Genomic DNA, 19,375 nt, shown 5'->3' on the forward strand with positions numbered 1-19,375 from the left:
GTGTGTGCGTGTGCGCGTGTGTGCGCGTGTGTGTGTGTGTGTGGGAGGTGGGGTGGGTCCGTGAGGAGAGAGGGTCAATCACGCCAAAAGACGGAACAGGAATGAAAAAAGGACAGCGAGAATTAAAGAATGAAAGCGAGCGAGGAAGATTGGTGCAACCTGTAAAGAGAGAGGGATTCAAACGGAACAAACCTACACAGTCAAATCCTGGGTGTTCATTTGAACTCTTGCAGTGTAGTGAAAAAAACACCGCTCATCTGCCAGTACCTTCCGAGTTCCGTACACTCAAAACTGTGCAAAATCAGATTTTTTAATAAAATATATAGCAAGCTTTCGGTCAAAAGCCTGAAGAAGGTCTATGACCGAAAGCTTGCTACAGTATATATATATATATATAAATAAATAAATAAAAATCTGATTTTGCACAGTTTTGAGTGTGCAGAGGCTCCCTTTAATTGTAACTCTTACAGGGTACAAATGGAACCAAATTGTGTCCATTTGGTTCCATGCGTACACACTGACTACACTACACTCCCAGGTTTCCAAATGGATAAAATGAGCACTGAGGATTTGACAGTGTGAGAGGGGAAGAGGGAGACAGCCCATCAGACAGCACTGGAGTGCAGCTCAGATGCAGGATGAAGGTGAGATGCCAGAGTGATGATGACGAGGACAGAACCTATAGGAGACTGCAGGGCAGAATGCTGACACTTCCAGAACAACGTTCCGAGGATGGATGGAGAGAAAGTGAAAGGAGAGAGAGAGAGAGAGAGAGACAGACAGACAGACAGACAGACAGACAGACAGACAGACAGAAATAGAGAATAAGCAAATACTTAACAGTAGGGCATGACGAGAAGAGAGGGTAAGCACGAAGAGAAACGAAAATTCAATTTGATCCTTTTGGCCATCAAACAACTGCATGGCATTGTTACCAGCCGTCCATCACAAACAGACACGCACGTGCGACACACGCACGCACGCACGCACGCACGCACGCACGCACGCACGCACGCACGCACGCACGCACGCACGCACGCACGCACGCACACACACACACACACACACACACACACACACACACACACACACACACACACACACACACACACACACACACACACACACACACACACACACACACACACACACACACTTGCTCTCGTATGCTTCAATCGATTCTCTTCTCTCGTCCCTCGCTAAGCGTCTAGACTCTTTGTCCCTCCCTACCAGTGAATGACAGACAGGAGAGGTGACGGAGAATCGGGTGGCGCAGTGTCACAGAGCCAAACCCAAATGTATCTTTTTTGTAACAGTACTAGTGCTGCAACAATAACATAAGGCCTAAATGGAACAGCTCTAGGGCTGAAATTGTGGTCTTTTTTCCTGTTGATATAAAAGTAACTGCTGAGTGGTATCTTTGTGTATAATTGCTGTAATCCTAGCCACCAAAATGGTCTCCTTAGCCCTGTGTGTAGGTGTCATGGGCCTGATTTAACAAAGCATCTGGAATGGGAGGCACCCACTTGGGAACTCCAATTACTCACACAGCCAGCCACACTCGCCCGCTTGCATTTTGTCTAACTTACACAGCAGATTTTAAAGGGCCATACTGGTCGTCTGTTATGTTTAGCCATGGAGTACAGCTGCCGTAAATGCTTTTCACTGTGGATAAATTGCATATTCCTCTTTTTACTCACTGTATTACTGTCCCTATTTACTATGGCACTGTAGTACCCCACACACTAGTGGTAATAGATTGTTTATGTATACTTATATACATCCAACAACTTATATTACATTTATGCACAATTATATTTATTCCTGTAACTCCTGTTGTTGTTTTTTTGGTAAACTATTCCTAATTCCATATAACTGATCCTAATCTCCTAATAACATTACTGTTATTATTCTTTATTCTTAGTTGTATCTCTTATTTTTTTCATATCTGTGAGTACAACACATGTTATACTTGGCATTACTGACAACCATTTTCCAAAGTATACCGTCTGCAGTTCGTTTGATTTCTGAGGAAGACAGACATTGCATTCCATTCATCTCTGTATGGTATGAACATCTACTTGCAGAGACTTGAAACTTCCTTGAGATAGGTAATCCAATACAGGTAACTTTTCATGGCACCTTCATTTTTGTCAAAGTGTAGCTGAAACTAGTCTGTGGAGAAAATATTTATGTAGTTCAAGGTTTCTTTATTGTTAAATCTTGTGTACGGGTACATAATAGTAAAATTCTATTAGCATTAACGAATGAAATAAAAATGCCTTTTAACCAATGGTCTTTGTTTACGATACTTCTGCCACTATCCACTTTCAACTTTATGTCCCTATTTTGGGCATTATAATAGGCGAAAACTTGATTTTCAAAACAATATTTTGATAATGTAGTAGCAAACATAGCAGATCTACACACGCCACGCCGCAATGCAACACGTTGTGAGCTATCAGATTGGCTATATTCCTGCGACACCATCTTATGACAAAGTATAAACTAGGGCAGGTTCTCAAAGTGAGGTCTTTGGGGGGGGGGGGTTCCAGGGGGTCCCCAGCAAAAGTATTTAATACAGCATCACAATCATTTTAACCACTGTATCCATTTATATGTTTCTACAAGCTCACAACGCGTCCCTTCGTGCCGCGCTGCAAGCTTGTACATCTGCTATTTTTGAATGTTTTGAAATATCGAAAGTATTTGGAAAATGTTGAATAATTTTGAATTTTTCTTGACATAAATCTTCTCTTCTGGGGGTCCTTGGCACAAAACCTTTTCCAAATACATATGAATTTGGGGGTCCTTGAGTAGAAAAAGTTTGACAACCACCAACCAAGGGCTTAAGTAGTTAAAGTGCAGGTAAAGAAAATAGAAGCATAATATGTGGGCAATAATATAACTGCATAACTGCATAACTGCATAACTGCATAACTACATAACTACAGAGCAAAACCCTGAGAGTTCATTTAGCTGGGAGAGTTAAAGCAACAGTCAGAAGCTACACAGCAAACATAAAGGGTAACATGTCAGGGATCAGATGGTGTTGTGGTGAGAAGGGACCACACAGCGTGAGGATGATGATGGTGATGACAGGACCTTCTCCCCCCCCACCCCACCCCGCTCTCCTCTCTTCCTCCTACCCCTTCCTGAATCCATTTCCTTTGAAGCCCCTCTCTCTCTCTCTCTCTCGCTCTCTTTTCTCTGCTTCACAGGGCGTCTAACCTCATGCTATTCTAATTGTTTCCCCAAACAGTGTTTGGGTCGCATACCCAATTTCTATAGGTTGTGAGTAAATATAAAAAAAATTTCTTCATTTCCTAATCTTTAAAAAAAAAACTATTTTGTGCTTTCAAAATGTTCATAAAAGAAATCACACTTTTTCATGAATAAATAAATAACTATAAGAAATACCACAAATGTAATTAAAACTACTTTTAGTTGTATTTGTAATATTATAATATTTTCACTAGTTTGGGTCCCGGGGAGACATCAAATTTCTCATTAGGGTCTCGAACTAAAATGTTTGGGAACCACTGTGCTGTTCCATACCTCCCCCTTCACATGTTTTCTTGACCCCCTGCTGAGTGAAACCCCTTGAGTCAAGTCAAGCCCCCTCCCCCTGCATCCCCACCACAGAGAGAACAACATACTGTGTGGTGACCTCTGACTCCCCACCACACACACACACACACACACACACACACACACACACACACACACACACACACACACACACACACACACACACACACACACACACACACACACACACACACACACACATCTCTATCCCAGGTGGTCTCTGCAGTCAGGATTAGCAGGATCTCCAGCCTTTCAGATAATCTATATCAACACGACCTTTTCAGTGTATGAAAACATCTACTAATGAGTATCTATTATTCATTTCATTTTAGCTTTTCTTTTCTCGTAAAAAATAGAAAAGGCCCACTTTAAACGGCTGTTGTGCCATAAAAAAGACTGACAATCTGTAGCTATGTATAGCAAGCTACTACAGTAGGTCTGCAGATTTGTGAATGAACGTCAACATACTCATACATAATACAGTACAGACATACTAACATACATAAATATATTCACATATAAATGCTGATCGACCCTGTTCTAGATGGCTAGCCCCTTTGGTGCCACGCTGTAAAAACCTTTGAACTCTGATATTTTCTAGTAGAAATGAATGCCTACTCTATCCACTATTTGTAGGGAGCTGAATGGGTAGAGAGGACGCCTGGGAAATACAAGGTCCCCCAGCTCGCCCCCACACCCCCCCAGCCCCGGCCCAGGTCTTTATGTCCCAGAGCAAGACACTTAACCCCTAACTGCTCCCCGGGTGCTGTATTAAATAATAGCACTCACTGTTCCTAATAGTGAGGATATGTGAATGCAGAGGACAATTTCACCATGTGCAAACGTGCAGTGGCAAAAATGCCCCAGAGGAGTGTGGACCATATTATATCATTATCTATGGTTGGTAGGCAACTAGCTTCTTGCGAAGACGTAACCAAACATTTCTTCACCTGAGATCCCTGTAAAAACATTCTATCAACCTGCTTTTTGGGTTGCAAACCCCAGGTTGCGAAAAGCTGCTCTATGAATTGAGAAAGGTTTGCTGTCCCCTGGGCTTATCAAAGTATATATAAAATAATATATAAATGTTGATCTATAAACAAACACAAAAGACGAGACCTTTTCTTCATTCATAAACATTTCACATTTCTGAAGCAGAGCTGTTTCAAGCAGCAGCGGCAGAGATGTATTTGAACATTCTTTACCATTCCCTGAATTACTGCTGAGGCTGCTGGAATTCTACAGAAGAGAATTATTACATAATACATGAGGCTGAAGAATGGAAGAATGGAACCAGGAGATGAGAGATGGAATGGATGGTAGATATGTTCACTACAGTGCATTCTCTCTCTGTGTGTGTGTGTGTGTGTGTGTGTGTGTTGACTGTGTTCATCGCCCAGGCCCCTTCCCTCTCTGTTTCCTTGTCCCTTTCAGGACGGTGTCACCCTGCAGTCACAACCCACGTGATGCTGTGTGTACAACAGTCAGAGAGAGAGAGAGAGAGAGAGAGAGAGAGAGAGAGAGAGAGAGAGAGCTGGCAATCTGAAATGCCCTCTGCACTGGAATTTACCAGATGGCATTACACAGAAACAACCTGGGGGTTTATGAGCGTGCATGAATGCGCGCACAGCCATGCACACGCGCACGCACGCACACACGCACACACACACACACACACACACACACACACACACACACACACACACACACACACACACACACAGACTCTCCATTAACAAAATGCTGCAGTCTACTTCAAAATAGACCTAGCCAAAATAAGTTAATTTCCTGGATTGTTCCAATGACTGTCACACCCTCTATGATATAGTATCCCATCCCCCCATGTCACACATACAGCACATTTACAGCCAATGATGTCTGTTCAGTTGTCCCATGCTGGTAAATTGGCCTCGACAATCTAATAAGGAGCAAATACTTCCCTTTCTTTTCATTATTAGTCTTGTTGCATCTGCACTTCATTAAGCACATAAAGCCGGCCTATATACTTTGTCGTACGACAAACACCGAAAATAGCCCATCTACATTCTACAAGCTTACAGCGCTACATTGTGACGTTACTTTTCAGGATTAAAATTAAAAAATAGCAAAAGTAGATCTGCAACTTTTGATGCTTTTGTGTGACGCTGTAGTATGAACAAGTGGGGCATTAAGTTACGGGGGGAAAAAATAAAGTTATATGGAGATTATATGGAGGTTTCTGCCCGACAGCAAAACATACATATCTTTAGAATGTTTTTTATTTTAAACATTTGCCCCAAATTTGGACGTCAGGGTTAATTACTGGTTAATTAGTCATGGTACACGTTGGACGCATGGGAAAGGAGACAGGATGCTATGCATCACATTTTGGATTAGCGCCGCTGGGGCTGCAGGAACTCGGCACACACGGCAGGCAGGCAGGCAGCCTGCTGAGTCTCCAGGATGCCCCACCCCGCCACCCCCCGGCTCTGGGACATTCTCTGCAAGCATGGCTCACCTTTCTCCCAAACAGAGACACACAACCCAACCACACAAGGCTCTCTCACTCTTAACCCATTAAGTCTCCTAAAATCCTAATGCTGCGTTCACACGGGAAGATACAAAGATAGTCTACCATTCATTTTCAGTGGAAGCCAGCGACATGAAGATTACGAAGCTACATCCGACGTTTGTAGCTCCTACGAAAGATACAAAGCCACAAATTCAAGTTGAGCTGGGTTCAGCTTCCAGATACAAAGATACACAACTGCAACTGTAGCTCCGATGACGTCAACGACCGTGTTGAGCAACACAGGATACAAAGCGACAAATATGCTGTGTACTTTTGTATCTTTGTATCTTTGTATCTTTGTATCTTTGTATCTTTTGTATCTTTGAATCTTCGTATCTTTTTATCTGCCCGTGTGAACGCAGCATAATAACACACTTTTCTGGAGAAAACACAACTGCTATATCAGCGGTGCTGTATTTGGCCCCAGAATTTGAGTTAACTTTGAAAAATTTAGATTTGCTAAACTTTTCACGATTTTTCAAAAATAGTAGATCTACAAGCTCATATCTGCTATTTTTGAATAGCCAAAGGAGAAAATAATAGTTTAAGTGGTTAAAATGATGTTGTACTATATGATGTGATGCTATATTAACTACTTTTACTACCCCCCCCCCCGCCTCAATGTACTATATATATATATAGCTAAAATCTAAAATGCCACAAATGCTTTCCCGCATTGAATGGGTTAAATTCAGACACTTCACTGTGTTTTCTGCCAAACAACGTCCACACTTTAAACACTACTTCAAACACTTTCCACCTGGCGTCCTTATTTTTGGGCGTTTCATTGCAGGCAAAAAGAAATTCGAAGCCGTCCTACGACAAAGTATAAAATAGGGCTTAACAAGCGGTTAGGTACCATACAGAGTGTTTGATAGCAGAAACTGCAGACAAAATGTGGAACTGTTTTAGAGGCACACACTGGATCCATTCCACTTTTTATAAACACTGGATGAAAAACATGCGGTAATGACCTTCTGGGTAATTGATATCTTGTGTCTTGGAATGAAACATCTTAAATATACTGTAGCAGGAATAGCGACTTGTGAGTCACTGAGTCAACTATGGTGGTATAGTTAGGGCTGTCACGGTTATGAAGTTTTACTTGTCATACAAATAATTGCGATAAACGATTTAATTGTGTGGCTTTTAGGCAAGATATGACAAAAAAAAAACGTAAATACACAAAGAAATGACTGACAATGAAAAATCTATAATGTCTCGTATTATGGCCAGAATACACCATATTTAATATTTGATATCCGAAATCTGTTACAAAATAGCGGAAATAGCTGATCTACAAGCTCACAACGCATCACGGTGCAATACTGGTTTAAAGCTCCCAAACAATTCTCTTAATGCAAAAATCATTGGCTAATGAAAATATATATTTATTTTAGAGTGGCCACTGTTGTTAACTGTGACAGTGCAGTGGTCTGTGCCAGGAGGCAAGAAAAATTAAAAGACCCGTGGTCAGGTTTGTTTGCTGTACACCGCAGTAGGAGGATAAGTAACTCTTGGTGAATTTCCATCAACTGGTTACAGATGTGAGCAGCTGGCTGTGTTTGTGCTCGCAAAGTGTTGTCTTGAATGAGGTAACAAGAAAATAATGTCTGCCTCGATAGGGGAGACATCAGCTTCAACTAATTACACAAGCAACAACAGGAAGGAATGGAGCCGAGGGGAAGAAGGCAGAGGAGAGGCTGGGGACCCAATCAGGATCTATCGCAAACATCTTCCCATGCCAAAGCCAGTGAGAAAGTATGCCCCGATGACGTAACGGACGGAGACATAAAGGCATAGCTGAGGGTTATCCCGCCAGGAGACGGAATGCGAAGCGGCAATATTTATAGCGACGGTATCACCAACAGTGTGTTGAAACAAGTTGTTTCATTGCGTATCCCTCGGGGAGGTTCACCCGAGATGGGCTAGGAGTACAGGGGCAACCAGGAGTGGGTTGCTAAAGAACACAGAGATAGAACCAAGAACCTTTTTAAGTGCCCTTTTGGTACTACTAACATTTTAACAACTAAAGCTTATGGACTTTGCTATACAAACTCACAGAACATAATGCTGCCTGTCAGATGAGAGGAGTAGTTCACCCAAAAAAATTACCTAGTTGTGTTAGTTAGTCAGTTAGCAGGAGCTAACCTGACGCTACCATTATCTACCTAAAACCCGCTTGTCCAGTATATTTTGTGGACCAACAGTGCTGTTTTGTGATATCACACATTTACCTGGCCTATTTTTGGAACGTTATTACAGGCGGACATTATAAAAAATTGCCTAGGCCTATATACTTCATTTATACACTTCATTTATACACCAGTGTCGCACAGCAAAACGGTGTCAGGCTTAAGTGGTTACATCTATTTAGTTAGATTTGGTTTGGTTTGGTCCATTTTGTAATGACATTTATTCCAACGACTCTTGGGGGGGTGGGGGTTCACTTGCTGAAAATATGTAATAAATCTGCGGGTCTATTTAGGATGACATGCACCATTCTCCTCTGTGCAAGGTGAGCTCCTGCAGCTTGCAGAGCCGCGGGCAAGGGCCTGCCACTCTCCTTGAGATCCAGCAAAACTTCCTCATTACATGAACCTGATCAAAATGGAATGAAACCCCGCAGTAATTCTCCTCCAACGCTTCATTAATGCTCACCCATTTAAAGAGGTGGTCTCACACACACACACACACACACACACACACACACACACACACACACACACACACACACACACACACACACACACACACACACACACACACACACACACACACACACACACACACACACACACACACGTACTGTACATACTTTCACATAGGCTTCATTAGGAATATTCCTAGTCTCATTTGTAGAATCCAGTGCACAATGGCAAATTTGTGCAAGACTGCATGAAGGCCAGCTCTACCTCTCTCTTTCACTCACGCACGTACGTAGTACTACACACACACGCACGCACGCGCACACACACACACACACACACACACACACACACACGCACACCCTTTCCTATTCCCCTCTCTGGCTGTCTTGTCTGTGAGCTTCATCTTTTAACTTGCCGGTGGCCTGAACTCTCTCTATCCCTCATCCTCTCTCTCTATCTCTCTCACTCCATCCTTAACGTTCACTCCTATTATCTTTGCCTCCAAGCTACACCGGATCTGTGTGCAATAAAGCAATGCCTCTGGAACAGCAATGTAGGACGACTGTCTTCTTGATATTCTACTACAGCATCTCTCCATCAAGGTTCACTCTGTTCTGATACTCTGAAGAGACCCAGGTTCGAATCCAGGATACAAAGTTAGTTACAGATTGTTAATGTAAACATTTTAATTGTCTTTTTCTTTATCACACAGTGTGATGTTTTGCACATAGAACTTGAATCATGTTCATCACTGCTCATTACACACTGTGATGATGTGATGAGCAAGTCATTCATAGAAACACCCTGCTCACAATCATATGACTACACATATTCACATCCAGGAGATTCCCAGTGGTACAATTATGATCTTCTAGTGTTGGTCACAGAGCATCTCTACTGGAACAAATTGGGATTATATTATGTGCCTTGCTCCAGGGCACTTCCGCAGTTGCTGAGGAGAGGGAGAGCATTTCTAACTCTTGTTTCCCCTGCCCAGTCCATTTGAGGATTCAAACTGCCAGCTATGCAATCAAGACAAGCTTCTCTTTCTCCTCCTTCTCCTTCTCAAATCTTTAGGAGGCTATATGGCCACCCCACTGACTGTCCTTGACCAGTGTAGACAGAGACTTACGGGATTGTGCATGAGGACTGGAGGCCCACGCTGATGCCACTGTTGACATCCAGCTGATCAGCCGTGACCTTTGGCTGACTGTTACTGTGGCTGCTGCCAAGCACTCTCTCTCGGTCTGGGACCCTCAGAGACTCAATCTGACCCTCTTAATTATGTCTGTGCTTACTGTCTGTCCGACCCACCAAGCACAATAACTATAAATATATAGTTTTGCAATTTTTTCTCTAACTCAAGTGGACGGTGGAGTCCACACCACAACTATAACGATGATGACAGTGGTGAACAATATAGATAGATATAGGTATAGTTATTGTAGTTATGGTGCTTGGTGTGGACAGCCCTTGATGCAGGAATAGATTTAATTCTTTTAATTACTTTAGCGATTTTGCGGCAGTCTGCCACAACATTTTACAATGTGTGGAGAGGTTTTCTATACTTGTCAGTGGCTGTCGCGGTGAGAGCGTGTGCATACACACAGAGACACTCAGTATGCTAGCATACAGTAGCTTTAATATAAACGTGTTCCTCTGTTGCAAATTGTTTCCAGCGCAGCTGAATGGCTTCTTTATGGAGCTGGTCTGTCTCCACCCACACCTCACTCCCCTCCACTGAGCACACAACATGTTCTTAAAGTCAAAAACGCTGATGCATTTCTTTTTGAGCACATTCCTTCAGTGTCAATCTATTTTACATGATCCCAAGACTGAGCTGTGATACATTAGTAGTTTATGATTACAGAGGTCTTGTAAAACACTGTTTCGCAAACACTGGGTGTCTGGGAAGTACGTAAATATCCCCTTTTTCTACATTAAAAAAATATTTCAAAAGTTGATTTCTTTTTAAACAAAAGAATTACAACTTTTCATCAATTAAAACAATTCCAATGTTTTTCAAAAGTATTTCATAAATAAAATGAAAATAACTAACTATTTCCCTGAATACATTTAAAAAAATATTTCAGAAGTAGTGAAAATAGCAGATCTACAAGCTCACAATGTGGCGTGAAGCTTGTAGATCGGCTGGAACCAGCATCACTGCTGTTGGTTCTGCTGATTGAGTCCATGTCCATGATTGAGTCCATGTGCTATGGAAATGGCTGTTGAGGAATCATGTTGAGGATTTTTTTTATTTACCATGTACAGTATGTATACATATTTGCATACAGTAGTTAAGTGCATGAAACGGACATTTCATGCACATTCATCACTTTAACGTGTTGCCCTCTGGCCTATACATTACAACTGTACTGTAAAAATGTTTTTAGGCCAAAAGTAAAATCAGTCAATCAATCAAGAAGACTTTGCAATGTGTTTGTTAGGTGATTTGGGGTCACTTTCTATGTAAGGTCGCTCAACCCCTTGACTCCGTCTCCTCATAACATATCACATTAGAATCATCTATAATTTTGCATGCATGGGTTATGACTTCTGATAATGGATGTTAGCAGAACATGAATCAAATAAAATCATAATCAACTAATTCAGTTATATCACGAAAATCGATAAACGTCTCGCTCCTACTGTAGCTGTCACTGTGCACATGATATGGATGAGCCTTTGCTTTGCCTTCCCCACAAACAATATGTGGCGTTTTTCCTGTGTGGCTTAACTGTTCTTTTAGCCCTCTAAGCAGCAGCACATGGGACAAGATGGAAAACACACCTGGAAACCAGTGGTGTAAAGTAACTAAGTACATTTACTCAAATACTGTACAATGTTGAGGTACTTTTACTTTACTGGAGTATTTCCAATGTTCAATACTTTTACTTCTACTCCACTACATTTCAGCGGCAAATATTGTACTTTTACTCCACAACAATTATTTGAGAACTTTAGTTACATTGCAGTATTGATACTTTTACTTAAGTAGAAAATGTGAGTACGTTTTCCAGTACTACTGGAAACTACGTGGCAGGGGTGATGCAATATTAACTACAACTGTGATGTCACAGGTTTGATCCCAGGGAGAGCCACGCAATTCTGTCAGAACGTCTGACTGAACATTGAGAACAGCTCTATATGTTATACAGGCCATCAGGTGGGCTATTTCTTCCGGTCATTGCTCACTAATAGTTTCTAGCCGTCTCTCAAGTCAACGCGTTTCACTCTACAGGCAGCCAACGGTGAAATATGGGGCACAAGATGGCACTGTGCCGAGAACAGTGGCACAATTCCACTGCATGCACACAATGGTCTTTTGACTCGATTCTAGTCTGTATTGTGTTCTAGTGTAAAGCAGAGTAAGAACACAGGGTGTTGTTTTGTTGTGACGTTGGCTAAGGCTAAGCACACAGCAACACAGAACAGCTAACAGGAAGAACAGGTTGGGGCATTGGTTGGTTGGTTGGTTTCTTTCATTTATATACAGTACATGTTCACACATACATAACATATGCCGGCACACAATGTACTACACCAGCGTTTGTGTTCATACATAATACACATAAAAAACAAGTCATTAACCCCAGGGCTTTATACTAGATCTGCTCCTTTTTCCCCCTGTGAGCTTGTAGATCTATTTTCATAGAATGTTCGCCACAGAACAGGGACACTAGAGTTCAAGTGGTTCAAGTCAAACATATCTAGATGATAGCTACTAGCTAAGAGAGCATCAGCTCTGAAGGCATTACTCACACTAACTATTAGCTTATTTCATATTCTATACTTAGCCTATGCAGTTATTACACGGGGCATAAAAGTAGAAGACTTGTCTTCACGGGGCATGTTAATGTCAGTAATTGAGCACACACCTTTACCCAGACAGACAGGCAGTGAATGAGCAGGCAGTGACTCACTGTCATTGTGATATCAACAGAACAGATTGCTGATTGTCTGTCATAGTTACAGGGATCAAACCTGTGGCTTTCCAATTACGGGGCGGTCTCTCTAACCACCCACTCCAAAAAGTTGTCAATAGTCAACATACATCTTATTATTGGCTCTGTCGGTGCACAAAATCACAGATCAACAATAAGCACTGAGTGTGTGATCTACATCAGGGTATACTGGTAAATATTAATTATTGTTGGGACTGATCCGACAATCAGTGCATGTAACATGTAGGCATTGGCCTCATTGTGGTGTCATGTGTTATATTCAGTTTCTTGACCTGTGTCACTTCATCCCATCTCTCTATGTCCACTATTTACCAGTCTTACTTAGACCATAATAACACTTAGCGGAAGTAGTGACCGGTTTGGCGCTAACCCGTTTGTCATTATAGAAGTGCCCACAAACCCCTTTAATTCCTTTTCAATAACATATGTTCCTAGACCCTGCCAGGCCTACCTGATAGGCCTACGTGTTTACAAGTTACCGGTACTAAAGAATCAGATGCGTTTTTCAGTTTTTGGGAGCGATGAACACCTTTTTCCAATGTATTCTTAATTCTAATGCTAAACTGAAAACTTCTATGTAGACTACTGTGCTAGTCATTTTGGTCTATGAAAAACCATCAAATACTCTTAAAGAGCATTTGTTTGAAGGAAAATTGTGAACTCTCATTACATCGTTTTATTAGTGTTATAAAGTCGTGTAAGAAATGAGAACATGACAAGTGCACAGCCTTTCCCTGTCAAAGAGACTGGGGGAGAAAATAAATATATGGCGTAGCACAAAGACACATGCAACGCATGCATAAACACACACACACAAAAATGCAAACATACACAACTGCACATACAGAGTTACATAAGCAATCGATGCATTAGAGAGGTCCTAATTCACAGAGATGTATCAATATCACCCCTCGGAGGACTGCTTCAACAGGACAATGACAATAGCTTCATTCAGACCCGCAATGGTCAATATCCATTCTGCAACACTCACAATCTTTGTTTCACACAGAGGGACAGCAGCATGCTCTCACTGAGCCTGTTACAGCTACAGATAGATTCTCTGATCAGGGCATTACAGCCGCGAGACATTTCGATCTTTTGCGACCGCCGTCGATTCAGTTTCCATTCAATTATCTCAACATGTGCTTTGGAAAGTAGACCTACCTCTTGTCACTAACGATGCCTACAATGCATTTCACTTACTTGACTTTCATTTCATCATTAGAGTTGAATGATAGCTTTCATGGGGCAAGAAAGACCAAACATCGACATGTGGACATTGTTAATAATAACAACCAGAGTTGCTTGACAATGAAGCCAAGTGAGCCACACCAGCCCTGTCTGCTTCCTGGCAACCTGAGCAGTGATGCCAATTCTGCTTATTATAAGCGACTTTGGGCTTGTTTTTCTGTAAAGTCGCTTGTAAATATTGGTAGTTGCGGGTTGTTTTTTTTTTTGCTTGTTTCTAAAGTATAGTTGCTTATTTGGGCTTCCTTATTGGTTGTCCAACATTTCATAATGTCCGCAAACCCCCATTTGAAAATATTTTTTGTCAGGGACAGGGACCTCCATACAAGATCTGTATTGTCAAAATGTTTAACAAATATTCCAAATATGTCACATTTTAAATAGCGGATCTAAAAGCTCGTAGTTGCAAGCTTGTAGATGTATTATAAAGGTTACGTCGGCGTTTAAGATTTTGATATATTAACTCATTTTGCTGGGGATCCCACCCCCTGTGTGTGTGTGTGTGATCAGATCATGCGGCCCAATCGCTTTTTTTTATAGCTTTGTTTTCGTAGACCTGGCCGCTTGTTTCTCTCGCAAAATCTGTCAACACTGAACCTGAGGCCTTGGTACATGTGACAGTGTCACAGTCGATAAATCCGTTCCTGTGGCCGGTCGAATGATGTAATCTTGTTCTGTGACTCAGACACATGCCGCCGGTGCCAAACACACATTCATCATCAGCACACTTCACCCAACTGGCAACGGTCAATCGTTACCGTTTGTCCTCTTCTCTCAGTCTCCATCCCTCCCTTGTCTGACTCTATCTATTTATCTTCTCTACATATTCTCTGGGTGTGTCATATCAACCCCCATCCCACCCCCTTACAATCCCACTCACGAGTGACTGCATCCCTCTCCTCTGTAACTATGTAGGCATAGCAAGCCATGTCCTCAACCCATTCTTCTGTTTTCTTTTCCGACCCATGGACCGACCTCACCTCTGACCCTGGCCTTTCACCCCTTCCTGTGGTCTCTATATGTGTGGTGAGCTGAGCCTAACCCTTTGAGAACTAGTAGACAACATGTCCCAGATGAAAATGCTTTTAAAACACACAAGCACAGCGAAACAACGGTAATTAAGTTTCGACTGCATATCACAAAACTCCAAAAATAAGAGGACTTTTAGGGATCAATTATTTGTGTTAGTTAGTTAGTTAGTCAGTACATGCCGTTAGAATAAAATGGAATATACTGCAGGTATAACTATATTCAGTGAGGAGGATGACTCAGATGCTTCTGACTTCTGCAGACTGCAGTCCTCGTTCTAACTGCACCGTGATAGAGGCAGCCGTTTTCAAAAGGAATTACATCTCTTCACGCATTACATAATCGTGAACAAATGCAAAATAATCAATACACAGCTAGGCCTGTGCTTACCTGTGCTTCAAGAGTTTAAAAGTCTCCATAATAACTCCTTGTCTTATGCAGATAAATATAGCCCTGTTGAATGGGGGGTCGTGATTGCTACCTCCCACGCAAATTAGCACATGCTCTGTGTACCACAGTAAGATGAGGTGTTTCAATACTACCCACAGTGTGTGTGCGTGTGCGTGTAACACTGTACCTCACTGTAAATATGAAAAGCTTAGGTAATACCTGTAATAGATACATGTATACCTAGTTAAGAAATTAAGCTGTGTCACTCAGAAATATAGGATATCTGCTTACACTTAAAGTCATACTCCAAAAAGACACACACACACACACACACACACACACACACACACACACACACACACACACACACACACACACACACACACACACACACACACACACACACACACACACACACACACACAGTAATGTTCCCACTTCCTGAGAACCCACTCCTTGTGCACTTATGTGCATTTGTATGTACTGTATGTGTGAGAGCATGAGAGCATGTGTGTGCATGCATGTGTGCCTGAGAGTGAGAGAGAAAGAGAGACACATTTTTATTCATTAGCAGGATAGGACCCTTGAGACGCAGCATCTAATTTTCAAGGGGGTCCTGCTGTGCGTGTGTGTGTGTGTGTGTGTGTGTGTGTGTGTGTGTGTGTGTGTGTGTGTGTGTGTGTGTGTGTGTGTGTGGGGGGGGCGGGGGGGGGGGTTGGCTTAACAGAAACCAAGGTACTTTATTTGTCAACTGTTTTGTCTTCATGACTAAACAGTACGGACTCTCTTCTTCTCTCTTTCAAATCTAGTGGTCTATCGCTTTCTCACTCACTCTCACACACACACACACACACACACACACACACACACACACACACACACACTCACTCACCTACATACATCTCCCTGCCCCCACCATTATACACACATTCTCACAGAGAGGCGGACAGACCTGGGAGCCAGGCGTCACAGTGTTGCCATGGGGACCAGATCTGACCCTGTCAGCACTTCTGAGGCCTGCCTAGAGGGAGGCAATTTGCCCTCTCAGTGCCTGCCTCCGCTGCTCACCGTTCTCTCCCTCTCTCCTTCATTTGCTCCTGTCCATGCTCTCTCTCTCTCTCTTTTCCCCCTTAAACTGAAAAAAACCCCATCCTCCATACTTCAGAAAACGACTCCTTCTCCTCTCTCTCAGATTCATTCACCCACAACATTCGTATCAGCATTCCCCTATCCTCCAACTCGCCTTCCTACTCTATACAACCTCTAGAAGTGGTGTGTACATGCACTCTTTCAGAAAATACAGAGCGGAAAGAGACGGGGGGAGAGAGAGAGAAAGGAGGTAGAGATGGAGGAGAATGCATGTCCACTGTTGAACTCAACCACTTATAATGAGTCTAGTTAAGGCTAACGAGAATTTCCCCACTGAACTGGCTCATGCTTTAATTTATGCTCCAGTCACAGTGTACGACGTTGTCACACGCCGAAAATAACTGATCTACAAGCTCATAAGGCATTGCATCCGTGACATGCTGTGAGCTTGTAGATCAGCTATTTTCAGCACACAACATCATCGTGAGACGAACAATAAATCTGGCTTTAGTGGGATGTGGCTGGCTTCATGAACATGAATTAAGTGGAGCCCTATAGAGAGACATTTGTTCTAATGATTTCTGCAGACAGGAACTTTTTTTTAAGGCTTCCATGTCCGTGGAATCGGCCCTCTGCTGCGCAACTGCTGCATTGAATGTAGATGAACCCCAATCCCCATTCGAAGTGCAACACTTCATAGGCATGGGTTTGACGTTTGGGGATGAAAAGTGAGTTTCCGGAATGACAGGAGCCTCTGAGGATACCACCATGCTTTATAAGTCATATGCAATGTTTGTATAATATGTTAAGATATGGCTGCCATCCCCTGTGTGAAAAAATTATAAATATATATCCAGTACAATATATATATATGCTGGAGACATGAGCTTTTTTGACTGACAGACGAATTGTGAAATGTTATGAACAGGAATATGACGCAAGACCTTCATTGACCATCTCTCTGGCAGCCTACTTACTTAAGTGACATGACCTCGGAACTTCCATGAATGCCCTTTACGGCTTGCACAACTTTTGCAGGTTAGAATAAAGGTGGGAAATTCAGCTCATGGGATTGACGGAAAGTGAAGGGTTGATTTCTCATGATGATTTCACCAGAACTAGAACGCACTGGACTCTGGACTGGACTGCCTGGGATTCAGTCCAGTCCACCTCCGTACTTCCTCGTGACATTCTAAGTGCATCATAATAATCATGGCATCATTGGATCATTAACCAGTGTTATCCATGGAGATGCCTACAGGAGGACAGACACAGGGTAGGGGCTACCTTAGCTGTGGATGGAGTGTGCACAGGCTATTATGTGATTATCCTTCTATACATAGGCTTGGTAACCTAGTAATAAATGACCACCACACAGACAGTGGAAATCAATGTTTAAGCTTGGCATGACATTGCTGGGGTTAGAAAGAAACGTCACATTACCTTGTTATTACCTTGCCATGAATTTAAATAATATGTATTGCCAAGCCTTGAATTATGACTTATGTATTTAAAAATGTCTTTATTTGTAAGATGTGGAAATTCAATAAAATACTTTAAAAACGAAAGACACGTCACACAAGCAAGCAGATGCAGGATGAATGCAGTGCATGCGAGGTGCGTTATTTTTCATGTGTTTCCGTTCTCTTTTAATCTGATAATCTGTATGATCGGCGGTGCCTTTTAACACAGATAATAGGGAGCCTTATCGGGCTACACACTGTGACAACAATGTGGAATTAAATGTTAATGTAATGCAAGTAGTTCGCTAGATAAACACTGCTCCACTTGTACGGACCGCATTTTGATCCAACTGCAATAAAACAGCAGCCTATGGTGTGTGTGTGTAGTGTAGGCTACTGTACTCTACTGTAGATGAAAGTGAAAATATTAAAAAGACATTCTCTCATCCTACGGTGTGTTTTACAGTTTCTACAGTAGATGAAAGTGAGCATATTTGAAACACATACTCTCTCTCTCATCATAATCTACGGTGTGCTTTCTTCTACACTAGATCAGTGGTTCTCAACCAGTGGGTTGGGACCCCCAGGGGGATCCCCACATGATTTTAGGTGGGTCCCCAGATGATTTGATAAATGTGTAACATTGTTTTCTCATGTACAAGGGTATTGCAGGCTATCTGCACATTTCTAAAGTGACAATTTAAGGTACCTTTTTAATACCTCTGAAATAAAATAAATAAATAAAAATAAGACCATTACCTTGTCAAAAGTAATCAAACTATTCTATAAAAACTAGTCAAACATTGGCCAAATGATCAAATAATATAAGAAAGATTGTGAAAATGGCTGATCTGCTGGTAGATCAGCTATTTTCACAATATTTATCTGTGGAACCAAGTCAAACTAAATGTAATGCCTCAACTCCTACGATTACAAGTGCTTGTCAGGGTGGCCGGTGGGGGGGTCCCCAGTTCAAACATGATTATTATTATTTATTTATTTTTTGGGAGGGGGGGGCGTCGCAGAATGAAAGGTTGAGAACCACTGCACTAGATGAGAAGAGTGTATCATTCTCTCACCATATCCGCTGGGGTGCTTCCCGTCATGGTGAAGGTAGTGTGGGTCCTTGGCGGGGTTCACGGCAAGAAAGGGACGCAAAATATCCCCGTCTATGTCTCCCTCTCCTCTCAGAACCCTGTCGTTATAACACCACGTCGACGTTGAAGTTACAGTGAGCTAATAAACACAAGTTATTCCCGGGTTGGTCTAGTTGCGGCTTGCTTTAATACTCCAGTCCACAGTCAAAACACCGAGGTAGTCAGAGAGTCTGTTACGTCTGTTACGTATCCTCTGCTTATTGCACAATAATTTCCTTGGTCGTTTCCCATGCGAATA

The 19,375-nt window shown here is 42.2% G+C and overlaps 1 protein-coding gene across 1 annotated transcript in view; it reads right to left on the reverse strand.

Annotated features, from left to right (window-relative positions):
• Window positions 1–19,375, reverse strand: part of ubl3a (ubiquitin-like 3a) — a 45,017-nt gene that overhangs the window by 25,093 nt on the left and 549 nt on the right. Inside the window, exon 1 of the mRNA XM_080436294.1 lies at window positions 19,060–19,375. This exon is cut by the window's right edge and continues 549 nt beyond it. Coding sequence (XP_080292420.1) covers window positions 19,060–19,086 — 27 coding nt within the window. The 5' untranslated portion in view covers window positions 19,087–19,375. The remainder of the gene's footprint in view (window positions 1–19,059) is intronic.

The sequence above is a fragment of the Gymnoscopelus braueri genome (assembly GCF_963280865.1).
Source record: "Gymnoscopelus braueri genome assembly, chromosome: 8".
Lineage (NCBI taxonomy): Eukaryota > Metazoa > Chordata > Actinopteri > Myctophiformes > Myctophidae > Gymnoscopelus > Gymnoscopelus braueri.